Source organism: Physeter macrocephalus, chromosome 14, assembly GCF_002837175.3.
Source record: "Physeter macrocephalus isolate SW-GA chromosome 14, ASM283717v5, whole genome shotgun sequence".
In the NCBI taxonomy this organism is placed as follows: domain Eukaryota; kingdom Metazoa; phylum Chordata; class Mammalia; order Artiodactyla; family Physeteridae; genus Physeter; species Physeter macrocephalus.
Genome location: NC_041227.1, coordinates 79,977,889 through 79,995,032, shown reverse-complemented (window position 1 = coordinate 79,995,032; position 17,144 = coordinate 79,977,889). Strand labels below are relative to the sequence as shown.

The 17,144-nt window shown below is 48.8% G+C and overlaps 1 protein-coding gene and 1 non-coding gene across 2 annotated transcripts in view; one reads left to right on the top strand and one right to left on the bottom strand.

Moving 5' to 3' along the window:
• The window catches only part of SNX8 (sorting nexin 8), a 39,352-nt gene extending 32,224 nt beyond the window's left edge, over nucleotides 1–7,128 (bottom strand). The window contains exon 1 of the mRNA XM_024121386.3: nucleotides 7,007–7,128. Within this exon, the coding sequence (XP_023977154.1) occupies nucleotides 7,007–7,100 (94 nt within the window). The 5' untranslated portion in view covers nucleotides 7,101–7,128. The remainder of the gene's footprint in view (nucleotides 1–7,006) is intronic.
• TRNAG-UCC (transfer RNA glycine (anticodon UCC)) lies at nucleotides 3,295–3,367 on the top strand. The gene has a single exon. It is a non-coding gene; the product is annotated as a tRNA-Gly (tRNA).
• Nucleotides 7,129–17,144: the final 10,016 nt, after the last annotated feature.

Genomic DNA, 17,144 nt, shown 5'->3' with positions numbered 1-17,144 from the left:
TTACGAGCACAGGCGCACCGAGCCGCCTCTCCCCTCAGGAAAACCTCTGAGGACAGAAGGGCCTCCGTCCGGGAGGCACTGGCTAAAGCAGCCAGGAGCGAATCCTCCCGACGGGGTCCTGAAAGAGGTCCGCGGGCGGCCCTCCCACCGGGGGCCGGACGGCGCCCCAGCTCCGCCACCCACTGGCTGCCGGTGCCGGGCAAGTCACGGCCTCTGCGTGCCTCGGTTTCCCCGTCGTAAAGCGTAAAGCAGGGGTGGTGAGACGCCTGCCTCACAGCATTACTGAGAGGATTGAGTTGCTTTACACATCAGGCAGAGGGAGGGCAGCTGGCACCCAGCAGGTGCCCTGAGAGGCTCAGTCGTCGCAGCTACCACACAACGCTACCGCTCTGCAAAGAACGCCCGAAACACTCCCTCCCAGCAAGGGGGTGGAGGGTGGGATACTCTGTACGCCCAGCAGAGACCCTCTCAGGGGAAACAGGCCCCCTCCACGGGGCAGAGGCAAACTATAACCTCTTGCAGAAACTCCCACAAGACTCCCTACTTCACCGTCCATCCTAAGAAGGGCGCTCAGTGTGCAGAAGCCAGCACGAGATAAAGACCTGCACACGTACGGACCGTCCTCGGGTCCTGAAGCGCTGATAACGCAATTTCAAATCTCCCTTTCGTGTGAAACCCCAGCAGTGAGTGGCCAGTTCTTGGAAAACCCCTCCGCCCCCGGCCTGGGCTGGAACTTCTCCGAAGCTGGGAGGTGAAATTACTGTTCTAAAGATAATTAACTGTGCTAAGCCAGGAGTATCACCTGACTCTCTGTCTCAGCAGATGGCCTCTGCCCTAGAGTTGCGTACTTTCAACAGCAGGTGACTGTCCCAGACATCCCTCCCGCTGCCACACAGATGCCAGCGGCCCTGGGGTCTCGGTCCTCCTTCCTGCTGGTCCCAGGGGCCACTGGAACACCTGGACTCGCCAGCGGGCCGGGCCGGCGCCAATAATACCCAGACACAGACATCGGAAACAGCGGAGCCAGGGATCTCCTGCTGATGGACGGCGAGATTAGGAGCGGACGTCAATTCAACGGAACACGCATTTCACTGTAAATACACCTCCAATATTAACTCGAGAGTGAAAACGAAGGGAGACCAAAACTCCCACAACACTGTTTTAAAATGAGATCTCCAGCACCCACCTTTGCTTGTCAAACTGTGCTGTTAGCAAGTCCACTTAATGTCTCAGGATCTGGGACACAATGGGTTGGCCCCCAGCATTTTCTACTGTGAAATAGACACACACACACACACACACACACACACACACACACACACACACGGCCCGCGCACCGCGATGAAGGGTGGCCCCCGCTCGCTGCAACTAGAGAAAGCCCTCGCGCAGAAACGGAGACCCAACACAGACAAAAGTAAATAAATAAATTTTAAAAAATTAAAAGATGGCTGGGATCTTGGAAGCCCCCATGACCTGTACCTCGCAGACCCTCCTTTCTCCTATCAGAGGCGACCACAGCCCCGTTTTCACGCCATTTCACCTGCTCTTCATTTATACTTTCATCACCTGCGTAAGCAGAGTCTAATTCTAACCCACACAGCAGAGTCTAATTCTGCATGGCTTTGAACTCAGTATAAAGAGGAGTCCCCATGGTATGTATTTTCTCTGGCTTCTTTCAACACCCTCAGTGGAGGGTGCTGGGACTCAGTACTTGTATTTGCAAAAGGTCACTAACAGGACATGGCAGAGATCATCTAAGGACAGCTCCCTAGCTCTTAAAAGCCTAACAACTGAGCTTACTAAAACTGTGGTTCAACATGCACAGCTGACAGCAGCAGTCACCGCTAGGTCGGGGAACTAGTTTAGCAGGAGAGAACCTTTGTTTACCAAGTGCAAGCATCAGGACATTTTTTTAATATTGATTCAACGTAAAGGATCAAATTTTACAACATTAGCACTTTAAAAGCACAAACGTACATTCCCTGATTCATTATTACACAGACATCAAATAGAGAATTATGAAAACTTCTTAGTAGTGTAGAATAATGCTAAGTGAAACGAACAGACTACCAAACCAAACGTAAATACACCCTGAGGTTAACTATGTCAAACGCAAATGCAAAGGAGAAAAGGAAACATACTAAAACGCGGCAGCTGTGACCTCACCGGTGAGCTCCCTTTTACAAGACGATGGTATTTGTGGTTATCTTACTTGTACAGCAACATTCTCCTCAAAGTGCCAAATCACATACCACGTGAAACTTTACTGGTCTGCTTACAGTTCACTCATAAGACTTGTGGGAGAGAACTTCGCTGGCACAAATCAGGTCAAAGGCTCTCGGAAAATCATGTAAATGTACTTCTCAGAGATGTGTCCAGTCCCTACCAAGCTTCCCTGGAATTCATCAATCGTGCAATTTCACCTTCCTTTTGCTTAGCACACATACTCCAAATTGGGTAAGAGTACTGAAGGACCCCCCCCGCCCCCGCCAACATGCCTATCCACACACCCCAAGGACACGTGTGTCCTCCTACAACCTGGCCAGCAGGAAATACAGCCAAGTGTGGCCTCAGCTTCCCCTAGAGCTCAACTCACAGGTCATGTCTGGGGCCCTCCTGCGCCCGCCTGTCCCACGTGAGGTTTTAATACTGGTACTTTCACCAAGAACGTCTACCCCAAGTCTGGCTATGACTTCTTAATGATTCTACAACAAAAAACGTTCAAAGGATGAAAGCACTACAGTTCTTCAGAGGGTAACGTGCGTGGTCAAGGGTCGAGCTCTTCGAATTCCCGAGGGTCCGGGCCGCCTGTCTGCTCACTTGCCCCAGGTTCTAACCACCAGGGCAGCTCCTCTTAACATGCACCGCGGGCCACAGAAGGCGGCTCACATCTCTCCAGCATCTCACCACTCCAGCCCCTCCCCGTCACCCCACTGCAGGCCAAACATCCCTTTTTCTGGTGCATTTTTCTTAGGAAGGAAAAAATAAACCAAAATAGAATTCCCCAACCCGGAACATATCACTTTCTTGCTAACCACAAATTCTGGCAAAACGTGTTCTACGTAATAGTGATTCAGTTCCTCTTTCTTCAAATGGACACCTTTTACCTTGCAAATTGTGTGTGTGTGTGTGTGTGTGTGTGTGTGTGTGTGTGTGTGTGAAAGGGAGAAAGAGACGGAATTCAAAGACCATTAACACCGATTTAAATAATATCCGCATAGCTACCATTGTTACCAAACTAAAATGCGATACTATCCTAAGAAACACTTACAATAAAAATGTAATTCTAGGGACTTCCTGGTGGTCCAGTGGTTAGGACTCTGCACTTCCACTGCAGGAGGCCCAGGTTCGATCCCTGGTCGGGGAACTAAGATCCTACATGCCACGGGGGGGAAAAAAAAAAACAAACTTTAATTCTTTTCCAACATGAGAGCCCTTTCCACAAAGCAGATACTATTCTAGATACTGGGATGTAAAGAAAAATAATGGTTTCTGCCGGTCAGGAGTTGACAACGGAAATGTGTGTAACGGAGGGAGAGGAATGGACAGGAAGGTTTCTTGCCCCAGTGCAGATGGTACTTTAGGGCATAATTTAATCCGTCAGATGCACACATCTCAAGTGACAGCTCATGACTTGCCTAACAGATGTGTGCAGGCAGAGCAGCAGCAGCGAGGGGGGTGGCGGCAGCACAGGGGGCGTGGAAACCGCGCAGGCGCGCAGAGAGGGCGGCGGCCGGTCACGGAGGCGCTCGGAGGATGCGCAGAGCTCAGCCCTGACCCCACGGAAAACCAGGAGGCAGCCAGAGGTCTGGGAAGACAAACGGCTCAGAGCTTCCTAACCGAATGGGATCTATGGAGTACCGTCCAATGAGGCGCTCCAACAGAAGTGAAGCTGATTCTCCCTTGTTCTAAAAACCAAGTTTAGGGGACTTCCCCGGCGGTCCAGTGGTTAGGACGAGGCACTGTCACTGCCAAGGGCTCGGGTTCAATCCCTGGTCAGGGAACAAAGATCCCCCCCCCGAGCCGCACAGAGTGGCCAATCAATCAATCAATCAATAAAAACCAAGTTTAGGTCTGCAGGGTTGTAGGAAAGCAGGGCTGGGATACACAGTGGTAATCTGTCTATATTTTTTTCTATCAGTGTATGATGCAATCGCAAAAATCAGATTAGACAATCAAGCACATATCGTACTCATTCTCTATCACTCTAAGGCACAATCACTGAGCTTTGTAACCTCTTATCAAGCCCTGAAATAAATTCTCATGCTGCAAAGTCAGAAGAGTGTTCCAGGCAGATATTTTGATAGTTAATGATTTTAATATAAAACCCACCACAGGTTTATATCCAAAATACAAAAAGAACTGCTAAAAATCAAAGAAAAAAAGACAATCCCTTAAGAAAATGGGCAAAAAATAAGAACAATCAGTTCAGAAGGCCACACAAGGTCAAAGTATTACAAGAAACTAAACCTCACTGAAGGTTTAATCGAAGAAATAGAAATTAAAACAAAAATAAAACACGTTCTTAATTTCTCTAATGCTGAAGGGAGTTTTTTAAAAAATGGTATGAAATGGTGATGAGGTTATGGGGAAAAGATGCACTGCTGTTACAGGTATAAATTGGTAATAGCCACCAGAGAGGATAATTTGTAAGGATTTGTTAAAACAAAAAAATATGCAACTCTCTGACCCAGCAATTCCACTCCTTAGGGGTATCTAAGGCAGAATAACGGCCCCTAAAGGTACTCGCATCCTAATCCTGGAACCTGCGAATCTGTTAGATTACACAGTAAAGGGGAATTAAAGGTGTAGATGAAGTTTAGGTTGCTAATGAGCTGACTGTGAAAGGAGGGCAAGGATGTGGATTAGCAGGCGGGCCCAATGTAATGCTGGGGTCCTTAAAAGTGGAAGAAGTGAACAAAAGAAAGAGAATCAGAGAGATGACAGGACAAGAAAGGTGTGGCCCACGGTAGCTGGAGCAAGGGGATCCTCCGGCAAGGAATGCGGAAGGCATCTGGGAGCTGGAAAAGGCCAAGAAACGGCTTCTCCCCGAGGGCCTCTAGAGGGAACGCAGCCCTGTCCACAGTTGGATTTTAGCCCAGGGAAACCTGTTTGGGGCTACTGACCTCCAGAACTGTAAGATGATAAATTTTTGCTGTTTAAGCCACTATGTTTGTGGTGATTTGTCACAGCAGCAGTAGAAAACTAATACACTACGCTAGGGAAACACGGGCACAAGCACACAAGGAGGTGTACGTTGTCTGAGTACACGTATGTATAAGACTTAAAAATAGAGATGAGAGGATGCATCCCAAACTGGTAAGAGGAGGTGATTGCAAACGGGGTGAGACTTTATAATGTTCTATGTGTTTGTCCATGTATTGCATCATTGAAAGTTAAATTTGTCAGGAGGGAGTTATCATTTACAGCTTAAGCTTCCAGGGATTAGAATATAATATAAAAGACCCTTAAGGCTGAAAACCACAGTGAACACAATTTTTTCTGACAATCCCAAAGCTACTACAAAGACCTAGACCCCCGCGATCCCCACAATTAACACTAACGGTGGGCTCTGGCTGTGTGGACAGAACACCAGAGAAGAGGAAATTCGCTGTATACCCATAAGCCACTACTTCTTCAACAGTCAAAAATAAACCTTTGCTAAAGCATGAGAGATACACATATCATCTCTGGACAAAATTCATTCTCAAAGACTTGTATTTTCTGACTCCAGCCCCTCCGAACACCTCCCACACCACGACATGCCCCCTTAACACTGCCCACTGTAGACAAGTCACTTGCCTCTGGGTTGTGGGTTTTTTGGGGGTTTTTTTCCTCTACCATTCCACCTGCCATCCAGGATGGCTAATAAAATCACCAGGGCCCCAAGGAAGGCCTGCTGCCAGTCTCGGAGAACTGTGGTAGATGACACCACAACAGCAGCCAGTGGGTGAGCCCTGCAGGAAACAGTCAGTGCTGTCCCTGTACCTGCAAAGAGACCCCTGAGTAACCATCACATCCAGGAACTCTGACCTGCTTTACAATCCTCAGGGGAAGAACCATTCCTACCCAAACACTGGGAGCCCAGCGTGCGGCCCTGGTACAGGGGGGCCGACTGGCCCACCTGGGCTCGAACGTGTGGCCTCATGAACACAGTGCTCTACCCACGAGCAAGAGCCATCACATGCTTCTCCTTACACAGCTACACGAGAAAGGAAAAGTAACTCAAGACCAATGGGGGTCGCGGGGTGGGGACTGCTCCCCAGACGCAGACTCAGCAAGGGACTTCATGCCAATGAGGCCGGTCCGGCGCAACGCCACCCCTGCCCCCAGCAGCTTCACTCCACTCCTGCCTCTTTTTCTCCCTAATGAATCCAGCCAGGGTCTAGCAGCCCCACAGAACTCACTTCAAGCATGGCCTCCTCAGGGACACCTCGCCAGACGGCCCAGCCGGAGCTTCCAACCTTGGGCCCCCGCCACCCCCCAAGAAGCAGCAGTAACTCACACCAACACCCACCTTCATCTATCCTCCAGTTAGAGGACTAGAGGGGGTACCATTTTAAACAGGGACATCTTAGAAAACGCAAGCCTCACGCTCATCCGCTAAGAAAAGCACTTAGGGAGAAACACGAAGGGCTGGCGTTCGAGAACACGCAAGTCCTGAGCGGCCAGAGTTCTTGCCAAGGCCCGGCAGGTCCAGGGACTGCGCCCCACGCGGCAGGCAGGCCGGCAAGCAGGAAGAGCGGGGCGGGCGGGCCCTGCGGCCCCCAGGGACCCGGACAGTCCCGGGGAGACGCGGGCAGAAGCGCGCGGCGAGACGCAAACCCAGACAGGTGCTCCGATTCTGGGCCGCGAGGCCACGCGCCCTCCTGGGCGTGGACTCGGGAGTGGGAGGGGGGACCCGGCGGGGCGCCGGGCGCCCGCCGACAGGAAGAGTACCGAAGGCCGCAGGGTCTCGGGGGGCGCTGGCCGGAGCAGCGCGGGGCCTGGTGGGTGCCTGCCATACCTGCAGCCGGCGGGTCCGCCTCCTCGTCCGCCTCCGGCTCTGCCGCTGCAGCTGCTGGCGCCGCGGGTAGCGGGTCCATCGCGCCGCCAGTCATGTGAGCGCGCGCCACGTGACTTCCTCCGAGCCCGCCTGGGCTCTGCCTGGCCTCGCCCCGCCCACACCCGGGCCTACCACGCCCACTCCCAGCTTATCCCCGCCCGCCCGGGCCTGCCACGCCCACTCTCGGCCTCGCCACGCCCGCGCCCGACCTCGCCACGCCCACTCCCATCCTCGCCTCGCCTCGCCTCGCCCCGCCCCGGCCCGCCCCGGCCACGCTGCCCCGGGAAGGGCAGGTGGCGCGGCCCGGGCGCGCGCTCAGCCCTCCCGCGTCCGCCGCTCCAGCCCGCCGGTTCGCTGCCGGCACCCTCGCCCACTCGTCCCCCCCGCCTTCACTCAGGCACCCACTCAGTCATTCATTCATTTATTCACACGCTCACCCTCTCGTCCGCCCACTCGTTCACCCGCTCATTCATTCACCCACTAGCTCATTCGCTCACTTACCCGCCTCGTCATTCAGTCGTTCGTTCGCTTACCACCCTCTTACTCACTCACTCACTGGCTCACTCACTCAGGTCTCCTGACTGTCGCCTGGAGGCTAGGCGGGCCCTGTGCTGGGTGCTGAGGATACAAAGATGCATTGGGTACCTTCCCCCGTCTGGAGGACAGACGGGCGACCCGAGTGGATCCAGTGTCCTGACTTCCAAAACAAGGCTGTGGGAGCGCCGCCCAAGAGGGTTCCCCCGGCCCTGCCGGGGTAAAGGGATCCCAGGGTGAGCAGAGCCTGAGCTGAGGCTGGAGGGAGGAGGGATTCAGCAGGAGGAGGAGGGAGTGGGTCCCCACAGGCACGAAGGCCCTGAGGCATCACACAGCTGCAAACGCTGTGGTCTTCCTGGGGCTAAGAGTGGGAGCCGAAGAGGAGCTGCAGCGACTGGTAGGGCTCCATTAGGGAGGGCCTGGTTTCAAAAGTAAGGCCCTTGGACCTCCTAACACTGGGACACCTGTAAACACCCAGGGAGTTGGTAACAGCGATCAAGAGCCCAGGGTCCCTGTCAGGGTCCCAGGAAGGGCCCCAGTCTCCCCAGGTAGTTAGTTCTCCTTGCTACAGCTACCGGACCTCTTCGTGGGCTGGCACCAACAATGCTCTGCTCCAGCACAACTGAGGAAGCGGTGTACCTCTGCCACGCGTAGGCATAGAGCAGTTTTCCAAGCCACAGCGGGATGCTGTTTCCTCCTGCCACCATGGGCTTCCTTTAGGCTGTTTTTGCATCGAATGCTGTGCTCGGCACTTTCTCCCCTCCCAAGACTGGGGCACACACATTCCCCCACCCCCCCGCCTCCCTCTAACTTCCTGGCATTATTTGATACATATCTCTGTCCCCTGCTAGACTACAAGATCTTTATTCAATGTTTAAACATTCACTGCACCTTGAAAACTGTGAAGCATTAAGCAAGTGTAAAGTCAGATATCACTCAAGAATAACAGCACATGAAATTTATTATTTTACTTTAACACCCCTGACATATGGTCACACAGCCTCCAGTTCAGTGGTCCTGCATCTTGGCGGCACTCATCACCTGGGAAGCATTCAAATATACTCTGCCTGGAGCCCACCCCCAGGAGTTCTGATTTAATCGGTCTCGGGTATGGCCCGGACTCGGGATTTTTTTTTTTTTTTTAAGTTCCCTGGACGATGCTAAGGTGCAGCCCAGGTGGAAGACCACTGCTCTAAGTTGAAAGTTTGCTTTACTCTCACAAACATTTCCTGAGCATTTGCTAGGTATGGAATATTTCACGGCATGAGAGAGGAGAGTGAGGGACGCCGCACAGGGATAACCAGGAGACATCCCCACCCTCCAAAGTTCCTGCTGGAATTGAATGGAGGAGCAGAGCACAGCAGGATTCTCACACCACACAGAGTGCAGTGGGTGCTGCGCAAGGAAGAATGAACCACTGGTTCCGACCTGACTGGATGTGAATGCCTCCAGAAGAGGGAGTTCAGTCCTTACAAGCTGTGGGCTCCACTGCCAGATATCTCTAACGGTGAGAGAGTGTTTGGGAAGCGTGCACTGAAATATGCCTGCCTGTAACTTCTTTAGATCCTCGCCAAAGAAGCCTAATCCTTATACTATTTCTGTTTCATTCAGGAAATGGTAAATAGAAAACGGAATTTCTGATTTTTAAAATAAATTTATTTATTTATTTATGGCTGCGCTGGGTCTTCGTTGCAGTGCGCGGGCTTCTCCTTGCGGTGGCTTCTCTTGTTGCGGAGCACGGGCTCTAGGCACGTGGGCTTCGGTAGCTGCGGCTCGTGGGCTCTAGAGCGCAGGCTCAGTAGTTGTGGCGCACGGGCTTAGTTGCTCCGTGGCATGGGGGATCTTCCCGGACCAGGGCTGGAACCCGTGTTCCCTGCATTGGCAGGCGGATTCTTAACCACTGCGCCACCAGGGAAGCCAGGAATTTCTGATTTTTAAAACCCTTTGATTAGTGGCAAGAATCTAATTACGTTAAGACTGTTAATGTTTTGGCAGCCACTTTTATTGCTTTCCATTCCGGAAAATGAGAACTCTGTAAGCAAACTGACAGAACTCGGAATGCAGAGCGCGGAAGTTGGGGCGCACTACACAGGGGTCATGCAGAAAGGGGCTACCATCGGTTATCCTACAAAAATGCAAGCATTTCCAAGTCCTACTAAGGACCCTTCAAAAGAGTGACTAAATGCTTTGAGGAGTATATGCTAGAAATATTAACAGTAGTTCACATGTTAGTCAGGATAGGCTCAATCATGCTGCAGTAACAATCTCAAATCTCAGAGGCCCGAAATAACGAAGGTTTATGTTCACCCTCCTCAGCCCGAAACCCAGGATAAGGGGCCAGCCACCATCTGGAAATTTCTGCCATCCTGACAAAGGGAAAGTACCCTGGAGCATTTAACTGCTCTGGCCCAGAAGTGACACACAACGCTTCTACTCAAAATTCGTTGGCCAGAACTTGTGTCATGGCTCTACCCAGCCACAAGTGGGACACTACCATGTCCCTGGAAGACAGAAAGCCAGGAATGTCTGATAAACGGCACTGAATGCTAAGCACGCTAACCACACTAACATTTACTGAACGCGCCTGCTGTGTGCTGAGCTCTCTTATACATGCGTTTCCTTTAGAGACTCATCAACTCCTCACGATAGATCGAGGAAGTAGTAGTATGATTACCTCCAGTTCAGCCAGAAAACTTCCACACAGTAAGACCCCAGAGCTAGCTGATAGAAGATCTGGGATTCAAATCCACGCTGTCTGGTACCAGAGACCACCCTCATAGCCCCTGTGGCATTTCCCCTGTGCTATAAAGCTACCAATTTATCTTCAAAGTTCTTAATCAGGAAATTCTGGTCCACCCACAACCTCTTTTTTTTTTTTAATTTATTTATTTATTTATTTTTGGCTGCGTTGGGTCTTTGTCGCTGCGCGCGGGCTCTCTCTAGTTGCGGCGAGCGGGGGCTACTCTTCGTTGCGGCGCGTGGGCCTCTCATTGCGGTGGCTTCTCTTATTGCGGAGCACGGGCTCTAGGCGTGCGGGCTTCAGTAGTTGTGGCACGCGGGCTTCAGTAGTTATGGCTCGCGGGCTCTAGAGCGCAGTCTCAGCAGTTGTGGCGCACGGGCTTAGCTGCTCCACGGCATGTGGGATCTTCCTGGAGCAGGGCTCGAACCTGTGTCCCCTGCATTGGCAGGCGGATTCTTAACCACTGTGCCACCAGGGAAGTCCCCACCCATAACCTCTTGTTTTAGGAGGCTTGGTAGGGAAGCTGCTTATGGCTCTGTAAATCATATCGTGGGGAAGGGGAAGGACTCTAAAAGCAGAAAAAAATATAATAATTTCATTAGTAATATCAAGGGACTTCCCTGGTGGTCCAGTGGTTAAGACTCTGTGCTTCCATTACAGGGGGCACGGGTTCAATCCCTGGTGGGAGAACGGAGATCCCACACGCCATGGCCAATAAATAAATTAATTAATTAATTAATAATATCAAGAGTCCCAAACTTTATTTTGGTTTTTGGCCACGCCACAAGGCATGCGGGATCTTAGTTCCCTGACCAGGGATCGAACCCGTGCCCCCCAGAGTGGAAGCACAGTGTCCCAACAACTGGACCACCAGGGAAGTCCCCCAAACATATTTTTACCACTTACTATGTTACAGGCAGTGTGCTAATTGCTGAACCAGTATCATCTCATTTAATACTGTGAAGATCATGAAATCAAATCCTCCTGTGACACTATGAGTTACCTTCTCAGGTAGTACCTCTCAAATATCCATTCTAAAATTCCTACCCGGAGTAAAGGGATTTGCTCACATCCTCCATGAGCCCCAGGAAGCTTTAAATATCTCAAACATGTTGGCTGTCCGAATTAGACTTTGGACAAGCTACTTAACTTCCTTCAGCTTCAGTTTGCTCACATGTAAAATGGATATATCAATATTACTTGCTCCAAAAAGTTGTCCCTCAAAGGTAAAGTTTTAAATCAGAGACTTCTTATGATGTTCTGAGCTGATGCAGAAGTATATTGACCCTCTTCCCCAAACATGTAGAAATGCTAGGTAACATTTTGCCCCCAAAACGGTTTTTAATACATAGTTGGAGTCAAAAGCAAGAAAAGGTGCCAGATATAGGGGGAACTTTAAGTTACAGGGATGAACAAAAGCTGAAGCAAGCAACTCACAGGGCTTTCAGAAATAATAAAGGTCTTAGGAACTGGGGTTAAAGCAATAGGAGAGGAAGGCTTAGGCCCCAGCAAGGCTGGGAATGGACCTGAACTTCCTAGATAAAATCAGGATTAATGAAGGGATAACCTACCAGCCTTTAGAAGCAGCATGGAATCTGGCTGTCCACAGTGGACCAAGAGTGGAAAAAGAATAACCCTTGAGGAAATCCCACTCCAAGACATTTACCCAAGAGAAATGAAAGCATATGTCCACCAAAAAAGGCTCATTCCTAGAAGCCACATGCAAATAGCTGAAAACTGGAAATAACCCAAATGTCTATTAACAACAGACTGGATGAACATATTGCTATAGTCAAATAATAGATTGCCACACTGCAATGAAAAAGTACAAAATACTGATACGGGTGCTGGGAAGTGGGGTATTGCTATAACAAATACCCAAAAATATGGAATTGGCTTTGGAATTAGGTAAAGACTGGAAGAATTTTGAGAAGTGTCATCGAAGATGCCCTGATTGCCTTGAATAGACTGTTACTAGGCATATGGGTATTAACTGTGGTATAGAAAATCTGCATCATCTTAGATGGTGGTACCTAAATTGTCATAAACAGACTGTATAGACATTAAAGTCACCTCTGCGGAGGGCTCAGAAGGAAATGAGGAGCATGTTGTTAGAAACTGAATGGAAAAGGGATCTTGCTATACAGTGACAGAAAGCTTAGCTAGATTGTATCCTACAGTTATATGAAAAAGAACCTATTTAGATTGCAAAAGACGGTAAAACTAGGACACTCACTGTCAGGAGAGCGTGCTTTGGAGAGAAAGCCAAAGGTGTGGCTGAACAACATTTTTATGGTGCCTAGAGAGGAACAAAAGGTCACAACATTTGGTGACACAGAGGGCTCTGAAGAGATTAGGTGTGTGCCATCTCCGTAGAAGCAAAAAACAGAGATGGAATTATTCAGGACAGACCTGTGGATGAGACCTGTGAATGACATACATGGGCGATCCATAGGTTTTTGAGCATGTTATATCGGCAGAAACACTGCCAGCTTGGACTGACAGGGACAGAGAAAGATGAAATGAAAGAAGGTTGTCTGACCCTCAAAATTCTATAGGCAGGAAACAACCTCATAATACTACTCAGCTGCAAGCATGTGCTACCCCGGATGAAAAAGGAAGAAGGTTCAGGGTGGAGCTGTGGGCCCAGAGGGCAGAACGTCAAGCCACAGAGGATGATACCTTGAAACCTAACTGAGGGACTTCCCTGGCGGCCCAGTGGTCAGGACTCTGCTTTCACTGCCGAGGGCCGGGTTCGATCCCTGGTCTGGGAACCTAACATCCCACAAGTTGTGCAGCCAAAAAAAAAAAAAAAATTAATTTAAAAAAATTTAAAAAGAAGAAACCTAACTGAGTTTGCTCCATTGGATTTCAAAATTGCTTGAGACTGCAATTTCTTTTTCCTTCCATTTTCTCCCTTTTTGAATGGGAATGTCTATAACTGTTACCCCATACCTATCTCACTATTGTATTTTGGGATTAGATCATTTATTTTCTAAGTGTACAGATGAAGAGAAATTTTGCCTCAGGATGAATCATACGTAGAGTCAAACCCATACCTGATTTACATTATTCGGATGATGAGATTTGTGACTTGTGAGCTAATGAGATTTAGATGAGATGTTGGACTTTGAGTTGATGCTATAAAGGGTTGAGATTTGGGGGGATATTGGGATGGGATGAATGTATTTTGCATATTAGATGGATGTGAATCTTTGGGGGGCAGAGGACGGACTGTGATAGATGGAATAATAACCCCTCAAAGAATAATGTCCCCTCAAAGAGGTTCTAATCCCAGAACCTGTGGCTATGTTACCTTACATGGAAAAAGGGACTCTGCAGATGTGTACAGTTAAGGATCTTGAGATGGGAAGAGTGCCCTGAATGATCTGGGTGGGTTCAATGTAATTACAAGGGTGCTGCACAAAGGAATTGTCAAAGACTGTCAAAGTTAGGGAGAAGGCCATGTGATGTTGAAAGCAGAGAGTGAAGTAATGCATTCATCAGCCAAGGAATGCCAGTAGCCTCTACAAGCTGGAAGAGGCAAGGAATGGATTCTCCACTGGAGCCTCCAAAAGGAACCCGTCCCACCAACACCTAGATTTTAACCCTGTTAAGTCTCATTTCAGACTTGTTACCTTCAGATCTGCAGGCAATACATTTTTGTTGTTTCAAGCCATTAAATTCGTGGCACTTAATGCCATTGAACTGTACACCTAAAAAATGGTTACTGGGACTTCCCATGTGGCACAGTGGATAAGAATCCACCTGCCAATGCAGGGGACATGGGTTCAAGCCCTGGTCCGGAAAGATCCCACATGCCATGGAGCAACTAAGCCCGTGCGCCACAACTACTGAGCCTGCGCTCTAGAGCCCGCGAGCCACAACTACTGAGCCTGTGTGCCACAACTACTGAAGCCCACGGGCCTGGAGCCCGTGCTCCACAACAAGAGAAGCCACCGCAATGAGAAGCCTGCGCGCCGCAGCAAAGAGTAGCCCCTGCTCGCCGCAACTGGAGAAAGCCTGTGCAGAGCAATGAAGACCCAACACAGCCAAAAATAAATAAAATTAAATCTTAAAAAAAAAAGTTACTGTTATGTGTATTTTACCACAACTTAAAAAAAAAAAAAAAAAAAAACCTTCCTCACAAAGAAAACTGCTCGTCCAGATGGCTTCTCTAGTGAATTCTATTGAACTTCTAAAGGAAAAAATAATAGCAAACGAATGCAAGCAGAGCATATGCCAGGAATGTAATGTTGGTTTAATTATTTGAAAAATCAATGTAACTCACCATATTAACAAAAGAACCATATGATCATCGCATATGCAGAAAATATAAATTGCAGAAAAAGATAAATAATGCAGAAAATTTTTGACAAAATTTAATACCCGTTCATGATTATAACTCTGCAAAGCAGGATGATAAGGAAACTTCTTCCGCCTGATAAACAGCGTCTCTGAAAGTCTGATGCTGGCTTCATACATAAGGGAAAGACTGAGCCTTCTCCCCCAGGATTAGCAATAAAACAAGATGTCCACTCTCTAGTCTACTCAACGTTGACTGGAAATCCCAGCCTGCGAAGCAGGCAGGGAAAAAAAGGCACAAAGATTGGAAAGGAAGACGCATATGGAAATATATAAAAAATGCTAAGAAAACCCAACTAGAACTAGAATAAGTGAATTTACCATAGTTGCAGGATACAACACCAATACACGTATGTCAATTGTATTTCTATACGGTAGCAACAAACAAACGGAAAATTAAAAAACAAAACCATTTCCCCAGTTCATCTAAACTCATTGAATAGAGAAAAACAAGAGTGAACCCTAAGGCAAACCACTGACTTTGAGTGATTATGATGTGTCAATGTAGGTTCATTCTTGGTAATACATGCACCACTCTGGTGAGTGATGATAAAATGGGGGAAGCAATGCATATGTAGGGGGAGGGGGTATGTGGGGAATTCTCTGTACCTCCCTCTCAATCTTGTTGTGAACCTAACTTCCCTTTAAAAAGTCTTTAAAAAAAAAAAAACTATTTCTCCAAACTCTTTCTGTAAAAGTCTGATATCAAAATAAGACAAAGACCAAAATACCAAAATACCTTAATACCAAAATCAGACAAGTACATCCCAAGAAAACTACAGATAGGGCTTCCCTGGTGGCGCAGCGGTTGAGAGTCCGCCTGCCGATGCGGGGGACGCGGGTTCGTGCCCCGGTCCGGGAGGATCCCACGTGCCGCGGAGCGGCTGGGCCCGTGAGCCATGGCCGCTGAGCCTGCGCTCCGCGACGGGAGGGACCACAACGGTGAGAGGCCCGCGTACCAAAAAAAAAAAAAAAGATGATCACCGAAAACTACAGATAATATTCTTCATGAACACAGACACAGAAAACCTTAACAAAATACAAGCAAATCCAATCCAGTAATACATTAAAAGTACTGTGATCAAGTGAAATGCAAGTTTGGTTTAACATTTTAACTCAGTCCAGGTAATTCACCACATGTATTTGTTTCCTGGGGCTGCGCTAACAAAGCACCACAATCCGTGTGGCTTTCAACAACAGAAATATTTTGCCTCCAGTTCTGGAGGCTTGAAGTCTGAAATCACGCTGTTGGTGGCCAGGGTCCCTCCGAAACTTGTTAGAGGAGAAGACTTCCTTGCCTCTTCCAGCTTCTGGTGTTTGCGACAGTCCCCGGTGTTCCTCAGCTTGTAGACACATCACATGGCTGTCTTCTCCCTGGGTGTCTGTCTCCACAAGGCATTTTCTTTTTCTTATAGTGACATCGGTCATGTTGGAGTAGGGCGCCCCCTCATGACCTCATCTTAACTTGATTACTTCTGCAAAGACCCTATTTCCAAATAAGGCCACATTCCTAGGTACTGAGACTTAGGACTTCAACATGTCTTTTTTGGGAACACAGCTCAACCCGTAACACCACACTCATAGAGCAAAGGAGAAAATCCCTATGACCATCTCAATAATATGCACAAAAAGCATTTGAAAAACTTCAGCATCCATTCATTACAAAACTCTTGGCAAACTAGCAATTGAAGGGAACTTCCTCAACCTCATAAAGGTATCTTCAAAAAGCCAAGAGCTAGCCATCTGGGGCAGGATGATAAAATACTGAATGTTTTCAATATTTGGATTGAAATATTGAATGCCTGGGAAGAAGAGCAACACGCGCACCCCCGCTGTTGACACTGAGCACCGTGCTGGGGTCCAGCCAGTGCACGGCGAAGCGAGACACAGGAGAAAACGCGTACAGATAGGAAAGGCTCCGCTCACTCCAAATATGGTAACGTACATAGTAACTTCTCTAGAATCCAGAAAGGTTGCTAGAGCTAGTAACTACATTAGCAAGCTTGCAAGATACAACATCCAATATCAATATCTATTGTATTTCTATATGCTAGCAATGTACAACTGGAAAATAAACTTTTTAAAAATACCACTAATATACAAAATGGAAATATGCAGGGATAAATTTTTAAAGATATGGGCAAAACCTCTAAGATGAAAATTATAAAACATTGGGGCTCCCCTGGTGGCACAGTGGTTAAGAATCCACCTGCCAATGCTGGGGACACGGGTTCGAGCCCTGGCCCGGGAAGATCCCACATGCCGTGGAGCAACTAAGCCTCTGCGCCACAACTACTGAGCCAGTGCTCTACAGCTCGTGTGCCACAACTACTGAGCCCGCGCGCCTAGAGCCCGCGTTCTGCAACAAGAGAAGCCACCGCAATGAGAAGCCTGCGCACCGCAACGAAGAGTAGCCCCCGCTCGCCGCAACCAGAGAAAGCCCACGCACAGCAACAAAGA